Source organism: Mustela putorius, unplaced genomic scaffold, assembly GCF_011764305.1.
Source record: "Mustela putorius furo isolate JIRA1106 unplaced genomic scaffold, ASM1176430v1.1 tig00003845_pilon_pilon_pilon, whole genome shotgun sequence".
Taxonomy (NCBI): domain Eukaryota; kingdom Metazoa; phylum Chordata; class Mammalia; order Carnivora; family Mustelidae; genus Mustela; species Mustela putorius.
The window spans coordinates 91,247,316-91,270,871 of NW_025421998.1; the positions used below are offsets into that span (position 1 = coordinate 91,247,316).

At 45.3% G+C, this 23,556-nt stretch overlaps 1 protein-coding gene across 2 annotated transcripts in view; it reads right to left on the reverse strand.

Annotated features, from left to right (window-relative positions):
* CREB3L2 (cAMP responsive element binding protein 3 like 2) overlaps nucleotides 1-23,556 on the reverse strand; it is a 112,695-nt gene that overhangs the window by 47,775 nt on the left and 41,364 nt on the right. The window contains exon 2 of one of the 2 annotated variants that reach the window (XM_013050021.2): nucleotides 308-584. In XM_013050021.2, the coding sequence (XP_012905475.1) occupies nucleotides 308-584 (277 nt within the window). The remainder of the gene's footprint in view (nucleotides 1-307; nucleotides 585-23,556) is intronic. The other variant, XM_004741690.3, reaches the window with a different exon arrangement.

Consider the following 23,556-nt stretch of genomic DNA (forward strand, 5'->3'; position numbering starts at 1 on the left):
AGGAGAGGAGCGGTCAGAAAAATTCTTCTGAAAAATGACATGGAAAAAAAAATGACATGACCTCTTAAAATGACGGGCTTCCTGGAATTATCAACCAGAGAAGCCCACCTGATTTGCAAAAGGATGCCCTGCTGCCCCATCTACAGGGTCAAAGAAAGCCACTCAGTGACAGCAAGTTCCCAGACCACCCGGCCAGGGGTAGAGAAATGTCCCCCCCCCTTTTGCATTTCCCCACAGCCCCAGCCCCAGGCTTTACGTGGAGCACGTATGGGGCTAAAGTGGGGGCCGACAAGAGTGTAACACTCACTCCGCACCCCCGAGGAGCTCAGAGCCATGGTCCCCGGTGCAGCTCTTGCTCTGGATTTACCGTCATTGACGCTGTCGCCCGAGGTAACGTGGGTGAACGGTGACTGGGCCCGAGGCTCCTCACACAAGGAGTAGCTGTGCTCCGCCTGGATGAGAGGCGCGGGGGATGTTGGGCTCGGCTCCACCTCCATCGACACGCTCTTCTCTGAGAGGAAAGGGTCATTCAGGAGCTGACCCAGCACGTTCTGGGAAAACTCATCCAGGAGTTCTGAGAAGTGCTACGAGACACAAAAGAGGAAGAAGTCTTAACCATGACCTGAGAGTTACCCAACATCCTCGGGCAGATCCGTCATCTGCTGCTTCTGACGAAGTCACTGACATACAACGTCCAGTTACCTGTGGCTAGGGAGCAAACGACCCCAAAGTTTAGAGGCTTCGAGTAACTACTATTTATTATTCCGCACGACCCTGTGAACTGGCTAGGCACACAAGCTCATCTCATGTGAGCTCCTTGAGCTGGAAGGTTGGCTGGGAGCTATGTGGGGCCGGGCCAGCCAAATGCCTGGATCCTTCCTTCAGAGACTGTGGCAGGCTGACATTCTTCCCAGGATTCCAGAAAGGCGCTAACAGGGAGGAAAACCAAAGCTGACTGGCCTCAGAAGTCGCACATCAACACTCCCTCCACATTCTTTTGGTCAAGGCAAGTGACAAGGCCAGCCCAGAGGCATGGGCTGGAAAAATGGACTCCCACCTCCTGACGAGAGGAACGGCAAAATCACGGCAGACAAGTGTGGGTGAAGGTCAGTGCAGATCACTAGAAGCCATCACTGGAACTATCTACCACATTTTCATTGGGAATATTTTTAAACACACTATCCTGTATGTCTACAGCATGAGGGTACTATTTATAGCAAGGTGCCAAGTTCAAAGGCATCAGAGGCCGCTTCCCTCTGCTCTCCCCACCACCGAGACTCTGTTCCTCTGCAGTTTTTCCTTAATCTCTTCTCATCCTCCATCTCCACTGAGTCTCCACTGAGCCCAACACCACTGAGTCTCTAGCCCACACCATGCAGTGAACATGATACAGGAATGGTCTACACACACATTCACAGGGACCCCTGGATCCCCTGTTCCACAGTCCCATAGGTACAGCCCCAACCACTCTCCCTCATGGATAGGGGGATGTTCATGGTATGAGGGTATGCAGAACAGGGTTTTTTCAATCTCAGCACTATGGACATTTTGGACCAGATAATTCTTTGTTATGTGGTGGTGGTGGTGGTGGGGTTCCTGTGTTTTATAGGATGTTTAGCGCCTACTCAATGCTAGTAGCACTTCCCTAGTTTTGGAAACTGGAAATGTCTCTAGATTGCCAAATGTCCCTGGGCTGGGGAAATGGAGGAGGGATTCATCCTTGGTTTAGAACTACCACTACCGACTACATTAAAAATAATAACAACAATGTGATATGGTGAGTACTGTGAAGTGTGTAAGCCTCACGATTCACAGACCTGTACCCCTGGGGCAAATAATACATTATATGTTAATAAAAATAATTAATACAAAATAATAACAACAAAATTAAATTAAATACGAAAGTCCCCTTTGGCACCAGCTGCTAGAACCATTTTGTCTTTCTTAAGCTTCCTGAGTCACAGACTAATAGTGTCATCTTTATTGATTAAATTTTAGGGACACTTCTGGTATAGAAAGGAAGTTACAAAAGCAGATAAAACAACTGGAGAACTGATCGCAAAAGGTGATGCCCGGGGTAGGCAAAGAAAGCTCTTGAGATCCACAGGCATACTAAGCCCTACGACTGAAGGTCAGGGAAGGTGCTCTGAAAATGAACACACCTTCGGGATGGGAAGGAAGGAGGTTAGAGCTCTAAGATTATGGTCGTTCTAGGATACAACTTCTCCTTTAATAAAGGAGAGAAGGAGACAACAACAGAAGAGGCCCTTGTAGGCGAGGTCCTCAGAGTCGAGTTTTGCCAACATCACCAACATAAGTGGCTGCATCTCACTGGGACAGAATACAGGAAAGCCACGGGCTTGAGCACAGCCTGACAGATACCAGCCATCTACAAGAATAAGAGAGGCACTTGGGGATGAATGCTCTGCACACAAACACATTTATAACTGAAAAGCCCCTAGAAGCATCTCAGGCAAGAATTCCCAAAAGTCAACTGCCTGCATCAAAATCACCAGGAGACTTTGTTTTAGTCATTTTATAATGAAATATTTAAGACATTCAGAAAAATTATAGAAAACAGTACCACGAATAAGTACGTATCCTTCCTTTGGGGAAAATCTTATTTTTCCATGTTTCCTGCTGCAACTTTTTTTTTTAACTCTTTCTTTTTTAAAGAAATAAAACATGAAGGGACTATTAAAGCTTCCACCCATTTCCCTTCCTCCCTCCCAAAGTTAACCAACACCCTGAACTTGGTTATCATCCCCACTCAGGTCTTTACATTCCTCCGACATATGCGTATTTCCACTACATACATAAGAACACTTTAAACTTTAAATAAATAGTACCATCCCTCACACATCCTTCTGTACCTTTATTCCCTCCAAAAACATTTTTTAGATTCATTCATGTTTATACACGCAGCTCTATTTCATTCATCTGAACTTCTAATTTGTATTCCATTGTATTTACCTATTTCTTCTTTTTTAAAAGATATCATTTATTGGGGTGCCTGAGTGGCGCAGTCCTTAAGCATCTGCCTTCGGCTCAGGTCATGATTCCAGGGTCCTGGGATCGAGCCCTACATGAGGCTCCCTGCTCTGGGGGAAGCCTGCTTCTTCCTCTCCCACTCCGCCTGCTTTGTTCCCTCTCTCAGTGTGTCTCTCTCTGTCAAATAAAGAAATAAAATCTAAAATAAAAGATTTTATTTCTTTATTCGACACACAGAGAGAGAGTACAAGCAGAAGGAGCAGCAGGCAGAGGGAGAAGCAGGCTCCCAACTGAGCAAGGACCACACCTGGCAACTCAGGACTCGATCCCAGGATCCTCAGATCATGACCTGAGCTGAAGGCAGATGCTTAACTGACTGAGCCACCCAGACACCCCTTAATCTGTTTCTTCTCGAGAGATATCTAAATATCTCATTATTATATGTGATACTATAATAAACATTCTTGGAAATAATGGGAAATTAAAAAAAAATTACAAATCCTCTGACCCACCTTCGGAGCTTTTGAGTTGTTCAAAATCATCCGTATGAAAACCACCCCCACCACCTGTGATTCTAATGTTCACTTCAATTTTTCAACCTCCGAAGGGTGACCCCAACCCTACTCACCACCCCCACCCCCATACACCCCACTTTACAATTAGTTCCCTAGAAACTTACAATGTCCCTAGAGCCTGAGCTATACGCAAGTCAGAGGAAGACTCATGGCTTATTGAGCCACCATGTGTTAAACCTGAACTAGGTATTGGGGATACGAAATAATAAGGAAGACAACAGAAAGGCCGTGACTTTCCTGGGCTTGCCATTTAGGCCAGTGCTTCTCATACTCTGATGTTCCCATGAATCCCCTTAAGACACAGATGGTGACTTGCAAGTCCAGTGGACCTGGGGGTCTGCATGTCTAACCAGCTCCCCGTTAATGCTGCTAGTCCACAGACATGCTCTGCTGAGCAAGGAGCAGAATATCTGCAAGGCTAAGGTTAAGAGCCAGGTTTCCAGACTGTAAGATCACTCGAAGTCAGGGTCCAACTCCCTCAGCATGTCCCAAAAGACAAATTTCGTGGTTGCCTGATGGTGAATATTCTGCAAGTATCTGACAGAGTTCTTTCTGAGGCCAACATTCAGGGAGCAGAAAGAGAAATAAGTAACACAACATTAAAATGCAAACTCAAGAGCCGAACTCATAGTCCCTGTATTTCCCAGCCACAATTCGCTCCCCTGAGCGACAATGTCCACTCTGGCCAGCTGTGCTGACCCTACTACACCTCTGGAATCCTGTTCTACCCTGAGCCAAGGCTCTCTTTGACTGCCCTGCTTTCCCACGGAAGCTGCCAGGTTGGGCTACTCAGCGGACACCGTTTTCCTTCTCCTGAGCAGCAGTAATGAATGTTTTCGTGAACATCCCCCGGATAACCAATAATAAACCTTCTCTAACGCTGCTAACCGTCCCTGAACTCCCTCTACTTTGGGTTTTGTAGTAATTACTACGTTGCCGAACAATGTAGCCCTAAATGATAGACAGTCCTGAAGAACTTGCAGTCATTCCTGAAGGCAATATGCTAACCTCCCCTCTGGGAAAAGAACCTCGTTGGGAGAAGGACCAGCCAAACCTGACTGCCACCTGCACCTAGGAACTTGGCAAGGTGATGAGCACTGAGTAGGTCCCAGGGGAATATCTGTGATTGAAAAGATATTGTCCCAACTTGTCCCAGCCGGGTTCTGTGACTCAGCCCAGCTGATCAGTTCCTACTGGACCTCCATGGCAGCTGGGGGCTCAGGGGCTCAGCAGACAGGTCACCATCCCCCTGCTGGAACAAGGACGAGGCCAGAACCGGCCCATCATTCCTGGCAGCTGGTGAGAGGGGGCATATGGTCTTGGAGCGAAGTGAACCTCCCCAAACAGGGAGCCTTCCTGGATCCTGCAAACACTTGAGCAAAGGACCACGCATGTGAATCTGAGGGTTATGAAATGTTTATTTGCATGGCATAATAGCATTTACCATTCTGCCTAAGACTCTGGTCAAGCTGTCTGGATTTACAAGGTATTTTCATAGCTCTCCCCTCAATGAGTGCCCACAAGACCTCAGTCGCCTACTGTTTGAGCGAGGCCTTGAACTGAGGTCCTCTTATTTCAAATTGACCAAACTTGCCCCCAGTATTTCTTCCAGAAAAAGGTGCTGGAGCTTCACGATCCAAATGCAAGGAGAAGTTCCATCGGGTATAACACCAGGAAGCTGCCACCGATCAGCGATGAGGACCTGGATGGGACCAGGTGCCAGGCCATCTGGGGGAGAAGCGCTTCACCTATTAGACTCCCAGAAAGTGAGCGAGGAGCTCTCCTATCAGGCAGACACATGTCCATTCACCAGTGAGAAAATGGGGGTTCGGGGAAGTCAGGTGCATTGCCCAGGGTTGGGGTCACAGGTTTCGAAGTCCACGCACGTAGTTTCCACTACGGAACAGGGCCTCACTGAAGTCTGTCTCCAAAGCCGACCTGTCGCAGGGGCTGGAATTTCGAAACACTCATGTAGATTTCACAGACAGCCCATCCACTCGTCCACCACAAACAGAGTCTTCCGTACTCAGTACAGAAACATGCGGGGGAGTTTCTAGACGGGGAGGCTCCAACATCACTTCTATGGGACGCCAGCAGTAATGATAATGGTCAGGCCCTTGCCCTCGGTGCACGGTTCTGCCCAAGGGTTCCCAGTCCCATCACTGAATCTCTGGGTTGGAAGAAACCGCCTGACGGGGCTGAACCCCTGCCTCACGAGAGGAGTGTTCCTTGCCCACCTCAGTGAAGAAGGCCCTTGGCAACCTGCTTTAAGAACCTGAGTCAATGGGGCACCCAAGTGGCTCAGTCATTAAGCATTTGCCTTCGGCTCAGGTCATGATCCCAGGGTCCTGAGATCGAGCTCTGCATCAGGCTCCCCGCTTGGCAGGAAGCCTGATTCTTCCTCTCCCACTACCCCTGCTTGTGATCCCTCTCTCACTGTGTCTCTCTCTATAAAATAAATAAATAAAATCTTGTGTGGGGGGGAAGAACCTATGTCAAGGTCTCATCTTCTCCTGGTCTAATACCCAACATTTAATATCCTCCAGTCCGGCCTCAGCTGTCCTGTAAAGTCTTGCCTCCCTTGATTCTAAAGCCTGATACTTTTACTCCAATGCTACTCGTGCCCTTATGACCTTGGGTGATACAGCTCCAGAACCAGACTGCTCTGAGTTTGGATCCTGGCTCCTAGCTATATGGGCCTCAGTGCAAGAGGAGCTCAGATCCCTAAATTTCAGTCTGTTTCTCCTGTAATGTAAACAGAACAACAGTAGCAGCTTCCCGTTGTGAGGATTGAGTTAAATAATGCATGTGATACCCCCAACACTTCGCTGGCATAGCAATCAATTTTTTAAAAAGTTCTTTAGGGAAAAAGAAAAAAAAACTATAAAGATGAAAACAATTACATGTTGGCATCTGTACTTGCACACTGTCTTTTCACAGTGTTCTTTCTAGAATATCCTTTCATTTTCCTATCCATTAGGAAACTACCTAAAAAAAAAAAAAAAAAAGAAGAAGGAGAAGAAGAATCTATTTCTTTTACAAGTTATCCTAGACAGACATAGCTTCTTGGGAATATGTATCTCTTAATCAGACATATTTTTACTCTTCTTTGGTGTCCCTTTCATTGCCAAGTTACTTAAACCTTTTACCCTTGGGCCTTATAAACTCCATAATCAAGAAGTGAACATTTTCAGCCAGCTCCCTCTGAGCCCGGTACAGAGCACTGATCACATGCGCTCCCCAACTATCTCTTGTCTCAATTTATTATCATTCTACAATATCCCAGCCAAACTGTGAACAAATCTCCATCGAAACCTAGGCCTCCCTATAATCAAGAAAGAAGCGCTATCAAATGTTTAAAACATATATCCATGAGTACAGATCAGATCAATTAAGAGAAATGCTTAACCGGACATACATCATTTACTTTATTAAAAAAAAAAAAAATTCTGAAGCACTGACATTGTGTTTGTAGGTCATTAACCAGCTGTCAAAGGAGCACACAAGAGTGGTGTACAATCTGGGCGGCCTGCCGCCGCTGACAATTGCCCCAAGAACTGAGGTTATGGGGATGAGAAAAAGGGAGGAGGAGGAACACAACGGATTCATCATTCTTGAGCTCAAACAACTGGTTGCATAGAGCTGTCATCCTTGTACTTCTGCTCGCCACAAAGTTTTGCTCCTTCCAACCGATACAGTGAGTGGCTACCCTGAGCAAGGGACTCTACCGGCCCCTATTTAGAGGGTGAATGAGGATCATCTTATAAAGAGATCATGATCCTGAGATGCCATACGGTTACGTGAAATGGATATCCTGGGCCCCTCTGGAGCAAGGAGCTCAGAGAGCATGTTCAAAGCCGTGGTGCCCTCCCGAGGTGGGCTGGACGGCATCTTCTGGGTTCAAGCTAACACAAGCAACCAGTCCCTGCCTGGGCTTCTATGGCCATCACACCCTCTCTTCTGGATTCAGTTTCCGTGTGTGTGTGAAACTGTGTGTGTGTGTCTGTGTGTGTGTGTGTGTGTGTGTGTGTGTGTTTATGGGGGGGGGATCGTGAACAACTGGACTTTGGATTTGATTTCAGTGGTTTCTCCCCTCTTCTGATCTCTGTACCCTTTTGAAACTCAAATGAAAGCTTCCTACAGAAACTGGCCCACAGATGCAGATTCCTGGTGGCTCCCCGCCCCCTCCAGCCTGTCCAAGGTCAGGAGAGGAGGACTCCATGGATCTCCAGTTAAAAAACTCCCAGCAGGGATGCCTGGGTGGCTCAGTTGGTTGGGCGGCTGCCTTCGGCTCAGGTCATGATCCCAGCATCCGGGGACTGAGTCCCACATTGGGCTCCTTGCTCTGCAGGGAGCCGCTTCTCCCTCGGCCTCTGCTGCCACTCTGCCTGCCTGTGCTCTGTCTCTCTCTATGACAAATAAATAAATAAAATCGAACCTCCCCCCCTCAATGCACACACAAACCTCCCAGCACAGGTAATAGTAACACACACAAATAGTTAAAGGTCATGGCTATCAACACATTCTGCTCTAATACCCTATAATTTTCTAAAATGTTACAGGCAATACAAAATGCAAAAGCTTTCCAAAACTTAGGAAAAGGAGGGAAGTGCCCTCTTTCTGCTTCTTGGGCTAGTTCGCCCCATGTTACCCGGTCTAGGGCCGTGAAACTGAGGAGGCACAGGAGGAACCCAGCGAGGCAACAGCACCTGGAAGCTCCCTCAAGAGGTACGGGTGGGGGGTGGAGGGGAGAGTCGGGGGCAAGGCGTGCCCCGGGCTCCAGTGGATGTGTTCAACAAAGATTTTATTCTCCAGGCCTCCTGCCTGGAACAGGGCTGCCTTGGCTGACCGCATCTGGCTCAAGGCTCACTCTCAGGCAGGGGAAGAAGGGTTTTTAGTGCAAAATTGCAGCTAGGAGCTTGCCGGGAGCGCCGAATGCTTCAAAGACTTGGAGCCTTGGACAGACATAGGGGACGTGGTAGAGGCGAGCTGACAACCCCCAGAGCCTCAAAGAAATGCCGAGAAATAATTCTGAGGGCACAGCTCAAATTCACTTTGGAAACCAAGGTTTCCCTCCAGCAAAACACACAGTTGGCCAGTACTGGACAGGAGGGAGAGAGGGAGGAGAATAAAAGGAGGGAGGAGGCAGCAGGAAGAGGAAGGAGGGGGAGGCAGGATGGAGGGGAGAGAGACATGGCCTCCCCTGCCACTCTCCCGGGGACAACTTCAAGGACAGTGTCCTTAGACCTGCGTGGATCTTGACCTGCAAACAGGATACAGCCTGATGCCTAGTAGAAGAGAACACTCGCTTTTCTGTCAAAAATCCCAAGAAAATAAAATACTCACAAATCAAACCCTAATACAGTGAAACTTCAAGGGCGCTCAGTTTTTTGTTGGTACCAATATTAAGGTATAATACATATTTCTCTAAATAAAGAAATGTGGGGTTGAGCTTTAGAATTCCTTATTACGCAGTTTGAAGGGGTTTGTTTGCGGGGGGGGGGGAGTGTATTTTTTGTAAAGTGATATATGCTTCACTGAAATTTCACAAGCAGGAGCAGAAATTGTTTCTTAAAGAGCCAAAACACCCAGCCGTTGGTTTGTAGCACCCAGATGTCCCTCTCTTCGTAAAAAATAAAAGGTATGTGAAATAGGTCAGTCCAATTTTAAAGGCATTGGGGGATGTCTATGTAAAGAACCCTACTAAAAATCCACTGGTAGGGTATGTTCTATTTTTTGTAAAAAAGAGTCACCCCTAATTTATTTATTATAGAAACATTAATTTTTATGTGATATTTGTTTCCAGGGAGATGCACCAATACTAATCCCTTTTAAATGACATAATTTTTCATCATTAAGACAAGTAATGATGCATTTTCTCCAAATGCAATCCAATCTTGACGGCCTGTAGCAGGTCTTCTTGCTTAACGGTTGAGGTGAAAAACTTCATTATTTTATTTTATACAAGCAAATCAGCTAATGAGAGGAAGGGAGAAACACCCCATGGGTGACTTCTGGTAGGTGGCAAAGGAGAGCTCAGATTCAGAATTAACTAGCCCAAAGAAATTCAATCTGCCCAGTTCTTGGTTCATTTATATATATACCTGCAAATGTCTGCAAATGTGCTTCTTAGTTCTTCTGGAACCCAAACCAGCCTTAGGCTGGTAGAAGGCTTCCCCTTCTCTGGCTTTACAGTATCTAACCAGTCTCAACAGGAAGAAAAGTTGTAAGAAAATATAATTATTAATAATAATACGCCATGCTGAATGCACAGTGCTTTACACGGGACAAAACACTTCCACACCATTATTGTATCTGATCTCAACAAGATCCAGAATTATCTACAAGGTAGGGATGGGGACTGTGGAGAATGGGGGAGTAGGTCAGGATTCCTGGCTGCCAGTTCTGTTCCCTTTTAGTTTCAGCTTTGCCTGCTGCTCCCTGAACACAAACACAACCAGAACTCAGTAACCAGATTCCTGACTGCCAAACGCTTTTGGAATTGTAATTTGGGCCCGAGACCAGGACATCCCCTCAGATTGTGGGAGGAGTGCCTCGGGATCCTTTTAGAGCAGGCGGAGCTGTTCCAGAAATAACACACAATCCATATCAGATGGAGGAGTCCTCTTTGATTTAAGAAACTCAAACCATCCCCTGGAGTCCTTCTCCCTTCTCTTCTGTCACAACAGACAGTTGAATCTCCCCAAAGACAAACTCAAAATCATGATCAAGCCAACCATCCAAGGTGCAGGCAGTACAGAATCTGCCGTTTTGTTCTCTCCATCCACGGCGGAGCTGCCGAGAGCTGGGACGTGAGCGGGAGCCACCTTGACAGCCATTTCTTCCCTCACTCAGTCCCGAAGTCCAGATTCTGCCTCCGCATGGCCAGTGCGAGCACTGCTGACCGGGCGGGGCTTTCTGCCTGACCCATACCACACGCCAAAGCCAACAGGTTTACTTTTAACCTTCCCACACTTAAAAGGCCCAACATAATGCCATCTAAGTCCAAACTCCCCATAGAGTTAAAGTAGATTTAAATTTCTTATTCACCATCTCCCAGATTCTCCAAAGTTTCTTCCTAATTGATGTTTTGTCCCTTGTGGATATCCTCCTTCTGTGCCTTACCTTCAATTTGCGGTTTTTACCCTTTTATGTTCTCTTTATACAAGCCAGCTGGGAGGCTTGTTTTGGCCCGTCTCTTCCGACTATGTCTCCTGCCTCCTCCACAGACAACTCCTCCTCCCCTCAGGTGTCCTCCACTCGAAACAGAAAACAACACCATCTCTTTGCCCCACCATACACCTTCCAGTCTTCACCAAGAAACACCCAGGGCATTCCCTCAGGGCCTTCGACTTTGAGAAAGGCATAAAATATTCATTGTTTCTATTCTCTTTGGGTCCTACCCTAAACCTACTAAAATCTGGTATTTTGCCATTCCAGAAAAAATTTCTGATTATGACAACAGGCCCCAGATCATAGGTGGATGAAGCTTGAAGAAATACTGGAAATCATCAGGGCCTACCTGGTCATTTTAATTTGAGAAAATTGAAGTTCAGAGAAGTATGTGAAATCTTTACACTCTTGATTCTGTAACCAGAAAGATGGTGACTATCATTAAGGATGGCCAAATGACCGAAGAGTCCCACAGACTTTCTTCATGGAATTTTTTGGATAGGACATATGGTTTGCAATGGGACAATTCTGTCTCAAGCTAAGATCCAAAGCCAAGGATGTCAGGTGTGAAAAACTAAAGGAGCTATAAAGTTTTCATGAAAAAACAAAACAAAACAAAACAAAAAACCAAAAACAAACCCTATGTATTTCTGAGCCAGATATGTCAAATCAGATTACCAAGATCATCTCCTCCCTAGAATGCCACACTAGGAGAAAGGGAAAGTGCTTCAAGAGTACAAGATACTATCTGCCTTCTTGTTCAAATGCACAGGGAGTGACTCACTGCCAGGAGGTACCACTTCACCCCCAGATAAGAGCAACAGGAATCCCACAGGTTGCCAAACTAGGAAACCCAGGCAAGTTCTGGCTTAAAGCCACTTAGACTTTTGCTCTGTCAGATCTCACAAGCGTGCTCCACCTCCCTGCAATACTGGCCTAAGGAAACACACTGGAGACTCTTAACCACGTGAAGGAGGAGGGGTCCATCCCCTCGAGCCAGGAGTCGAAACACATACATTCTAGATCAGCTCTGTAATTTTTAGTAGTCACCTTGAACTATTAACCCATGCTTTCTACTTCAGCTGAAGTGAGGGAAAATGCAATCTGCCTTTCAAAATTGTCACAAAGATAAAAAAAAAATTCATGGACAGTCTGATTCCAATTTAATATGGGGCTATGGCAAATAAAAACTGGCTGAGAACCATGAAAGGGTTATGAACATGAGAGCTACAGTCAGCCACATAGTTATTTCTTACCTCCTTGACTGGCCAGTTAACAACTGTAAATATGGGGAACGTGGTACCTGTTGGACATCTGCACCTGCATGTTCCTTCCTCTTATGAAACCCAACCAGCTGAGGTAATGAATCCCCTTCTATCTCCAAATGCTATTAGAATCCAAGAGTCCAACACCTTGGTCAGGACAGAAATCTTGGGACTATGAGGAGTAAAGAACCACCGATTAGTTAGCTCTCTGATAACTGGTGAGATTGGAGAGACATTAGAAAGAGGAGCTCCATTATTTTTTTTTTAAAAGATCTATTTATTTATTTTGAGAGAGAGAGAGAGAGCAATGAGCAGGGGAGGCGCAGAGGGAGAGGGAGAAGCAGACTCTGAAATGAGCATGGAGTCCCATGCAGGGTTTGATCCCACGACCCAGAGGTCAAGACCTGACCCCAAATCAAGAGTCAGAGCCTTAGCCAAAGGAGCCACCCAGGGGCTCTAAACTCCATTATTTTAAATGAAGAAGCTAAAGTTAAGAGATATCAGGCTTGATGTTTATTCACTTAAAACAGTTTCTCTCTCTAATGAGAACTCAATAAATGCGGTTTCATTGTTATCATGACTATAAGCTTTATATTTCAAACTTTGAAATTGGGACAAATTATTAAGCATTTCTTTGATCTATCAGTCTATTTACACAGATTGCAAGGCTCATTTGTTCCTGGTGATCTCATATTAGATTCTAGTTTGTTCTTTCACTTACTAAGGGGCTCCGTGTCACTACATCAATTCCTAATTGATAAATCTTCTTCCCTTTTTGAAAACCAGGCCCACATCTCCAGTCTTAAACCTAGATAGTCCTCTACAGACCACGATTATGGAGAATCACGATGACATCCATGTTTCTTCAGTGCTCTTTCATTTCATGCCCCAAATTTTCATGGAAACTCCTCACTCAACTTTCTAAGAGGGAACTGGTCACAGACAAGCTGGATTATCAAGTGTTCACTTGGTGGGGCACGGACAAGAAAGGCCCAGAAAACTCAAAGTAAACCAATGAGAGAAGAAAGAGATCACCCAGGAGGCTACTGAGAAGCCATGACAGAACCAGCAGAAAGCGAGAAAAATAGGACAAGTTGGTTGTGAAAAAATGTCCTGGACGTGTTCAAAGACATCTCGCCCTGACTGTCAACAGCAGTGAGCCAAAGCTTCCCCGAGATGGATATTTTTAGGTTCTCAAGTCTTGCTCTGGAAATGGACTCCAGGTGCTCCAAAAGGTATGGGCTTTGGCCACCAGGCTGATGCTCCATCGAATAGCTACCATCCTGCCTCTCCTCTTCATTTGACCTCGGAAGGCTTGGAGACTGTCTAATAATGATGGTGAAAAAAAGGGAGCCTGAATTCTCTAAGAAAGACCATGAATGGAATGTAACGATCTCCATTTATCAGAATAAGCAAACTGAAGATATTTTGCTGTCCCTCTGGGAAACAACATGCAAACACATGTGAAAGCCTGAACAGCTTCATTTTCCTCCCCAAAGACAACGTAGGGCAATGCTTCTACAGTTTTTTTCATTATTTAACAGGGGTGGATGCTTGCTTACTGAGTCACAAACAGGGAGCATTTGCTCTCTGGTCATAAAAGGTGCTTTTCCCTTATATCTGAAGCCAGACAGGCTCAGAGATGACAGAAGGTCTGAATGTAATAAGGGTACAATGCTTTCGTGGGGGCAGGGAATGTTTTGGAAAGAAAGCCAGCAAAGATTCCTTAATAAATAAAATAAGAAGTCAAAAGGGCAACTGCTGCGGTGGTTAAAAGGGAAGCTCAATTTGGAATTAAAAGGTCTGGGTTTAGACCTAGCTCTGTCACAACCTGGCTCTGTAACTTCAGGCAAAGTCATTTAACCTCTCCGGGCCTCTTTTCTTAGAATACAAAATAAAAGAATAAAACCAGCTGGTCTCCAAGGCCTCCTGCAGCTCTGGACATTCTGAGATCGGTTATGAGGTAGGCGGCCTCCACTTCCCCTCACCGAGGGGAATAAAACAGCCTGAAAACAAATCTTAAGCCTGAGTCAGTGTTCCCTGCAACTCCTTCTCTCCAGCCTTTTCTGAGGCTCTTTTGGCAAAGAATTCGTACCCTTGAGGATGACTGCGCTAACAGCTGGATGGTCCTTGGCTAATTCCTGCCTTTGAACAGCTGGCCTAGGAGACAAACAACCAGACAGGATTTTATCAGAAAAAATGACTCAACTTTGGCAGGCCAAGTATAGACAGACAGAACTAATCGAAGCTAAAGAGGGCTGGACTGCTTTTCCGTGGGCCCCCACTACCTCCTTCCAGCCTCAGCAGTGCAGAACCACCCCGAGAAATGGGGGACAGAGAAAGGACTAGACAATTCCTAGGAAGCCCCAGAAGAATTCACGGCTGTCCTATCGTGTTTTCTGCTCCATTCCTTTGAAGAAACCAAACACTGTGAAGCGGTTGGAAGTTCTCAACCAGACCCTGTGGTTATTTTAGGTTAAAAAAAAAAAAAAAGATTCTCCATTGATTGGAAGTGTCCTGCATATCCCAGGGCCCCTGAACACAAAAGCTTCTCACTCCCCCTCCTGATGACAACCCAAAATCCACCACGGATTTCGAAAACCCGAAGAAGAGAACTTGTGATACGCAGACTCAGGCAGATCACAAAGGATGGCTATGTTCCTCCGGGGTCTTCCGTGCGTCTGTTTTCATTATTCACAGGAAACGCGGCATGGGGTCAGAAAGTTCTCTTGATGGCTGTCTGGGTCACTGAATTCTTTTCCCTCTACCACTCAACCACCTACCGACATCTGAGGGTCTCTCTCCTCAAGAATCCTCATACTCTCAACATTGGCAAAGCTCAGTTTTCTAGTAGGCGAAATCTCTCTTCTAAAGTCGGATCCTTGGCTTCCCTTTGTTTAAACAGATTAGTGCCACCAGCAGCCCCCAGAGAAGGGCAAGGGAAAAGAAAACAGCCGCTCACAAAGCTGCACACAGAGTCTGGGTGTGGAACGGAGGTGCCGCCGGGCACCTCGCTGGCTCGTGATGTCTGCGACGGTGCAGTAAAATTAGTAAATTGTGCCAGTGCTAATACTCCCGTCTCAACAAAGTGGTTTGTTTATTAGGGCTTCTTGCTCACAGAAGATGTATTTAAAAACTTTATGAGTAACCTTGGGGATGGACTAGGGGAAAAGTAAACATCAAGCCCAAGTTTTGCCTTTGCCAGCAGCCAGCCCTCCAGCAACGACAGGGAAGCCTGTAACACACGCAGCACTGGGTGAAAACAACACGATCACAACCTCCAAGAAGGATGTACTGATCAAAGGCAGATAACCCTGACTTGGTATTTATCATCTATCTGAAATGTGAGTTTGTTTCCAGAAATGAAGGTAAGTAAGCGATCTAAGTAAGTAGGTACTCAAAACGCTATTGCAGAAAGCTGTTTGTGAATCCATTAAAACATTAAAAAATACGTATGTGTATATATCTCAAAGAGCAAACATATTACAACTTTATTCCCTTTACTTTTCAGTTGTAGAGAATTATCTACAAATGCTTTAACATCTAGGGAGATATCTGACAAAATGTTGACAAGTTTCTGCTTAGTAACAGTAATGGTGTAACTGGTAATATGACACAACAGATGTGGGTTGTTTGTTCCTAGTTATATTTTCTACACTGAAAATCTGTGAGTTTATAATGGGGGGGGTAAGCATTTGTTTTTAAAAACAGACTCCATTTAATCAAATTAAGCGAGACCTGGATTAAATAGTCCTCAGGGAACAAAGAACAGTGAAGAGAGCTGACTAAGGACAAGCATGGTCTGCCCAGAAGGCAGATTTTCTCTATTTCATTCCTGATAAAATAAAATAAAATAAAATAAAAATAATAATAATAACAACAACCCACTGGTAGACCCAGGCTTACCGGATCACTGTGTAAGGACATAATATCCCAACTGGGTCCCCCCCCACCCCCCGCTCTGGCACTTTAAATGTTAAACACACAGAAATCTCTTCAATTTTGTCCTCCATTTTGATGACAATCAGGCCCCACCACTGGGCCTTTTGCCAACGAGTATGGCTACCTACTACAAGTGAACAGGAAGAGTTTGTTTGCAAAACCAGTTTCAATGGAGAGCTCTGTATGCCACAGAATCCCAAACGCTGAAAATGAGCTCCCTTTTATTCACCATCCCCTGACCAGGGTGGACCCAGAACATCTCCCAACTATGGGAGCTTTTATCCTTAGATTGTATTTAGTAGTGATTTCGGTTCTTCATGAATTAGGGCCACCAGTCATAAATCCCGAAAAATAATATCTTTCGGCCTTGCTCTTGCTCCACATCCCCTTCCAAAATTACAGTCTGCTACACGGGGAGAACAGACCAGCACTGGCCACTCGCTATCTCTCAGCCACCATGGGAGGCTGAATTCTAAGATGACCCCAAGATTCCTGCTCCCTGGTACACATCCTCTTAAGATCCCCTTCCCCTGAGTGTGGCCTGTATGACATGAGACTATGACGGCACTTCAGGGAAGGCAATTTTGCAGATATAATTAAGATCCCAATTCAGCTGACTTTGAGGTCATCAAAGCAGAGGTTCTCCTGAGTGGGTCTGACCTCATCAGGCAAGCTTTTTCAGAGAAGTTCTAGAAATCCCAAAGAGATTTTCCTACCGGCCTGGAAGAAGCAGGCCACCAAGAGTCCTACACATGTAAAAAACTGAATTCTGTCAGCAGGGGAGCCAGCAAAATTGCACCCAGACTCCTGACGGAGGGAAACCATGAAGGATACATGGTGTTTTCTAAGTAAATAAGTGTGTGGTAATTTGTTATGTAGCAATAGAAAACTACTACACCCACTCACTGGCTATGTGTCTGTCCACTCCCTCACCCACAATCTTCTTGTCCACATCTCTGAAGATGTTTTTGTGGAGGAAACGTCAACCCTGAGGATAAATGTGGGGACTGGAGACTCTGTTAACCTTGTAGTCAGCCTCAAACTGAAGAGGGTGGCCCTACCCCTGACTTGTCCAACGTGTTCCACCCCTGTTTCTTGAACCTGATGCTTTGCTTCACCTCCCTTGTTCGCTCCTTCTGGGAAGTCAGGCCAAGATGGCGGCTATGACTTCATACCTGGCCTCCCAGACCACAGATCTAGGTTTGGATAAGTCTCTTTTTCCTGGCCAAGGCAAAGTTGACTTTTTTCTTTTACAGAAACTTTTACAAGAAAACCAAGAGATGGAAGGAGAAAGATTTTTTGAAATTTAAAAAAAAAAAAAAAAAAACAGAAACATTTACTTAGGACCTATTTCTTGTACTATGTTAACTAAAGGCTAGTCACAGCCTGGGTTGGCTGGTGTAGCTTCTGGAATATTCATCTCCACATCCGCTTCCCTCCCCGGCCCTATCTTTGCAGGAGGTTTACAACTATGCCAGCTTCCCTCTGGCCTGACTTGCATTTGAGTTGGCACCTTAACTAGCTCTGGGGCCATTCCACTCTGCAGCTTCCCTCCCAGGCCCTCCTGCTCTGGTTTCTGGCTCCATGGATAACCAGGTACCACCCATCTGACTTCAACAATTCCTCTCCCAGGCCTCACACCGGGGACCTCACAAGATAACACTTGAGCGTCACTTGCTATCTTTGCGTCTCTTTGCTCCTATGTCTTACCCTTTTCTCTGACCTCTTCAGCTTTGACTCAGCTAAAATATGTTCAGAATTCACTGTCTCAGGCAACTGTGCTGAATTCTGGAGATACGGAAATGCTGTCATACAGCTCGAGGCCTACTAGGACTGCCTAAAACATGTTTAGTAGTCCACAGTTGAAGCTGGTACCACATTATGCCAAAACTCAATCCACAGTCAAATTATTTTTCTCAGTTAGTGCCTAAGCTTTGCCTTGCTAGTAGTCAGAAAAGCAGCATAATGGCGACCAAAACTTACCCTCAGCTTCTCTATCTCCTAAAAATAGGCACTATAGAGTTGGGCGAAAACCAATGTAATAGGATTTCAGTGTCTAAGTTCCATAGTAGGCTTCTCACTATTAAACTGTCTACTCATAGGTGCCCATTGTTAGTAAAAGAAGGAAACAGAATACTGACTCGCCTTAGGGCAACATGAATCAGTAGAGGTAAATACCTCTAAGAGGGTTCTCTTGACTATTCTAATGTGTGCTGGGCTCAACACAAGAATTCCTTAGTTTGAAGTCCCCTATGGAATCCAGAGGCATGAATATTAGTGTATTACTGAAAAATAACTTCATGAAAGCAAGCTGACCATCTACCAGCCACGTGTCTGTCTTGGACTGCAGTTCCCAGAAGGTATATCAAATGCATTTTGTTGTCTTTGTTCTGCGACCTACAAACATGATGAGGAAGTGGCCATTCACGTGCATTCTGGTGATGACAATGAAAATCAGCATGATCCCTGGCAACTGCCCATGTCAGCTTTGTTAACTCTGTCCCAGGCTTGAGCATCGCTGTGTATGAATCATCAGAAATATAATGGGACATTCACACAAGAATGAGAAAAAAATTTGAACAAGTTATACAGAAGATACCCTCTATCTAGTTGGGAAATGAGTCAATAGCTCACATCAGTGTCCAAAGATCACTGGTCCCAGGGTAATCTCAAAGGCCAAGCCAGCAAAAACAAATGTTTTCCCTCAAGGAGATACCTACTATCAAAGTTCAGGAAAAAAATAGCCACTTAGACAGCCATTTTAACCTCCAGATTGCTGACCCCATCTCCCCTACCACTGTGACCATCATGGTGACCTTATGAGAGTACTCCAGTAGTTGAGTTCCATCTTGTGTTAATGTCACACAGAAATTTAAAAAAATAATGCCAAAAAGATTCCACCTACACTGTACAGGTGTAAACTAGACCTCAAAACACTTTATGAATGACCTACATATTCTCATGTAATGGTAAAATTATCAAAATAAAGGGACTCTTTTTAGACTGCCCCCCCCCACCCTGGCCAATCCCAGTGAAGTGGACTCAAAGATTGAGAGCTTGGGAACACCTTCTCTAGTTTGGGGATATTACTGTCAAGTCACCTCTTTATATTTCACTTTTCCTATAAACAAAACAGGTGCCTGTGCACTAACCTTTCCTCACACGACTTGCTTTACCTGGGTCTGGATATTGGCAGGCCTCTTCTATCACTTCATTCAACAGCCAACATGACACATAAAGCTTATCAACATCCCAGGCAAGATGAGGGAAAAAAATCTAAGGAAGACTTCCTTAAGGGTTATTTTGAAACATTTGTATTTCTTATCCTAGGGGAGAGATGTGTTACAAAAAATTAAATAGTGACATGGGCTTAGGCACTTATTGATGTAGAAGCCAACGTATACTCTTATTTGATAATGGTGCTGGTTGAGGGTGGTGATCTCCAGGCAGAGTTGCCAAGAAGCAAAGGTCACTGTCAAGATTACTTATGGATTTTCTCTAAGGATCTATCTCCTTGTCAACATAATTCTCATCATCAGAGGCATAATGAGGAGAGTGACTACATATATTACTTTGTTAAATCTTCACAGCGAACCTGTGGATTACGTGATATCATTATCCCCATTTCACCAGTGAAAACATGCGAGCTCAGAGGGGGTCCGTAACTTGCCCAAAGTTGCACAACTGAGGAAGGGGCAGAGTCAGGAAATCAAAATCCGTTTCTCTGACTGTAAAAACTACATTCTTTCCAACATGCCCCTTGACCCTCCATCGTAAACATGTGGGTGGATGGTGTCTTGCATTTGTGGGCCATGTGGCTGCCACTGTGTTTTCCAGCGAGGGTATCGAGTCTCACAAAGCAGGCAGCGTTCACTGAAAGGAACCAGACTCACTCTCTGGGCCTCTGCTGAAGGCAAAATACCTGATAGTCATTTCAGAAAGACAGGTAAGGCCAGGTATGCTGACCATCAACCCACGTTTGGTTTTTTTTTCTGGGTAAATGAAGGGGACAGTTCCATCTCCCTCAGTGGGGCATTGTCACGATCAAATGACATAGACCACACCAAAGAACTTCGCAAATGGGAAAGCCCTGATAAATGGAAGGTGACATTATTTCCCTTATCCCCCACTAAGACTCAGAGGGCTATGCATCTGAGCTACTCCCCAGCAGGGCTTTTTTCAGGATTGAATTTGTTTAGGGTGGGGAGCGGGGAAGGATTATGAAGACTCCACCAACACCAGGGACGTGTGTTGGTGCCTTTCCACAGTGAGTCATTTACGGTTCAGTTAATCATGGCAAAGCCAGTCGGTACAATAGCATACACAGCCAATCCTCATTATAGGCAGAATTCCTATTTGCAGATCCGCCTACTGGCCCACATTTATTTGTAACCCCCAAATCAATACTTGTGGCACTTTCATAGTCATTTGCGTATATGCGCAGAGCGGCAACAATCTGGGTTTACCCAAGTGCACATTCTCAGCTGAGTTTGAAGCTCTGTCTTTTTGTTCCAGCTCTCATTCTAGAAGCAAACATCCTTTCCATGGACTATTTAATGCCACATTTTTCACATTTTTGTTTTCTTTCTTGGTGATTTTGCTATTGAAAATGTCCCCCAAAGGCAGGGCTGATATGTTGGCTTGTGTTTCTAAGCACAAGAACGCCATGATGTGCCCTATGGAAAAACTATGTGTTAGGTAAGCTTCATTCAGGCATGAGTTACAGTGCTGTTGGCTTGAGTTCAATGCTAATGAATTTTTAAAATATATTAAATAAGGTGTCTTTATACAGAAACACACCTAAAACAAGGTATGCATTATCGCTTAATGAAAATATTGGGACCAGAGGCTCATAGAAACCTAACCCTACATTTCCCCTACAAGCAATGATTTAGTACTCATTGACTCAGTGTTCACAGCAGCTTTATAGAGCGTAACTTCCCCCAACACAAGAACAGACTATATTTAGTCATTAGAATTTGTGAGCACAGAATATAAATTTGAGGAGGTGGGGGAAAACCGCCTGCTATGCATTTAAAGAGTCACATATTAACGATCTAAAATCATATATTACAAAAAAAAGACTGAGAGGGAATATACAAAGTAGGTAATAGTGCCTCTAAGTTAGCAGAATTAGAGAAGATTTGTTTTTATTTCTCCGACTTCACTCATGTTATTTTCATGGCTTAAAAATAAAATTCTAAGTGCAAAATAATTGCCCCCATTAATGTCAGTGAGAAAAATACGAAAGTCCTTCTTGTCAATTCTGTGACTAATCCAATATGAGGCAACACTTCCAAACGTAATTAAAACCATCTGAGGGACTGTTTGATTCACTTTTCTGAGAAACTTGAAAAAGATCTTCCTAACACGGATGGGACTTGGGGTCCAGCAACATCGAAGTTTCTCTTCGAGTTCTGATTTCTAACTCTACCCTATACTCAGCCTCCTGCCCTGCTTCCTCAGGGCTGATAGGACCCTGCTCCAAAGCCTCAGATTCTCAGTCCCGCACCTCAAATATCAGCCCAGAAAGGGAGTGCCTGTGCCTCCCTGACGGCAGTCACGGACCCTGTTTCATCACCTTCATGGCATTTGCCATTATCTTAAATTATCTTATTTATTCATCTGGTCCAGCTTGTATTGCCTGACCCCTGCCCCCTCCCTAGAATATAGAGCCTGTTAGGCTCATTGTCCGTAGCCACCTCACCCCCACCCCTCAACCTGGAAGGGCCAGATAGGAGGAGCTCAATAAATATTTGCTGACTTACTGACTCTCGGGTTTTCCTGATTCCTTTTTCTCCTTTGACCCCAAACCAGTGTTCAAACCAGTTATCTACCCATTATCTTATTCCAGGAGTCTAGGAATATGCCAGTCATCTCGTAAGTCCTTTCCACGTACACTCCTCTGTGTCCCTTGACTCCATCCCGACTCATTTCCTGGGAGACAGCAGGGTTCAGAGTTAAAGATTTCGTTCGAACTCAATGCAATTTATTCCAAGTGGGATTGGCCATTGGTGGTGTTTCGTTGAAGACCTGCTTATCGCTTGGCTGATTATTTGCTACTCTACATCACACATTCCTTCTTCATGACTAAATCACAGCAAAAGCCTCTAACTTCTCTGCACACACTCCAGGCTGGCTGAGCTTGAGGGGCTGTTGGAAGAATAATCACGTGTGAGAGCTGCTGTTGGTTTATGTTAATGTTCTCCTACCAGAGCCAACAATCCCCAACACATGACCCCCCCCCCCCGAAAGGGAGGTACGAGTGAGGTTGTGGAGGAGGGGGAGATGTGGGCTGGTGGTGAGCACCTGGAAATGTGACAATGGACAAATCATTTTATCTCTGTTGGGAAATCCTTTTTTCACTTACCTGTGTTTTAAGGCCATGAGGGGGATATACATTGAGCTGTTTGTAACGTCACATCTTAAATCAGAAAGCAGCTGTGGTATAGAAAAAAATGCTTTACCTAATCCTGTTTCCATGATGGTTTCTAGGCAACTGCCCAACGCTATGATCCTGGGTTTTCACACAGCCCAGTCACATCACACAGTCCTGTCACTTCGCCAGCAAGAAAAAAAAGCAGGGGTTTGTGAGCAGCAAATATGGAAGGGTAGATGGAACTTTCTTGATGAATCATAAGGAGCAAAAAATCCAGTCACTCTTAATGGAAAGATCAAAATCTTAAGAGGCCCCTGGCATGGGCTTCTGTCTGGGATTCTGCAGTTCCACGAGCATACTGGGAATTCTGCCCTTTGATTTGAGATACAGGTTGCATGTATTGTCCTGATGTATGAGGGATAGCTAAAATGACAACTAAAATTAGGAAATGACCTGTAGCATTGAACAGCTTCTGGGGACAAGAGTAGAGGATTACTTAATTTGCTCCAATTGTATATTATTTTCCTCAGGGGTAGGGGGAAAGACTAGCGAACTAATCCCAGGAACACAATCCACAGATTACAATGACAACTGGTCTCCCGGTGGGGACAGCTGAAAGCACCCAGGAGAAACAGGAGTAGAGCTGGGTGGGAGAGCTCATCTTGGGCCCACCCACGGGGCCTGCCGTGGCCCCCACCTGCAATTTCCATAAATGTTCAGCAAAAGGAAAAGCAATGCAAGGAAACAATCAGGACACCGTGGGTGGTGTCACCCTCTATAAAGACAAGCAATGAAACTGCAGTCCGAACTACTTCAGCAGCACCTCTGTTTCAAAACACACCTGTTCTGTTTTGCCCAGCTCCCCAGCTCTATCCCCTGGAATGCTGCACAAAGGTGCTTGGGACGCTCACTGCTTTCTGTGTGGCAGTGAGCGGAGGCAGCCGAGAGAGTCAGGCAGGGGGCCAGAGGGAGGTTGACCAGCTGCCCCAGCTTGCCCAAACGTCCCTGGTTTTAGCATTCCAAGTCCTGCATCTGGGGAAACTCCTCAGTCCCAGGCAAACCGTGACCATTGCTCAACCTACAAAGGAGTAGAAAGAAAAGTGCAGACATTGCCTAAACACAGGCATACTTAGTCATTCAACACCCTGAGTCACGAGGAATCCAGACTCAGGAAACCCTGCTCTGCAGGTCCCTGCTGTAAAACGGCAGTGAGCCAGCGTCTGGGATGCTG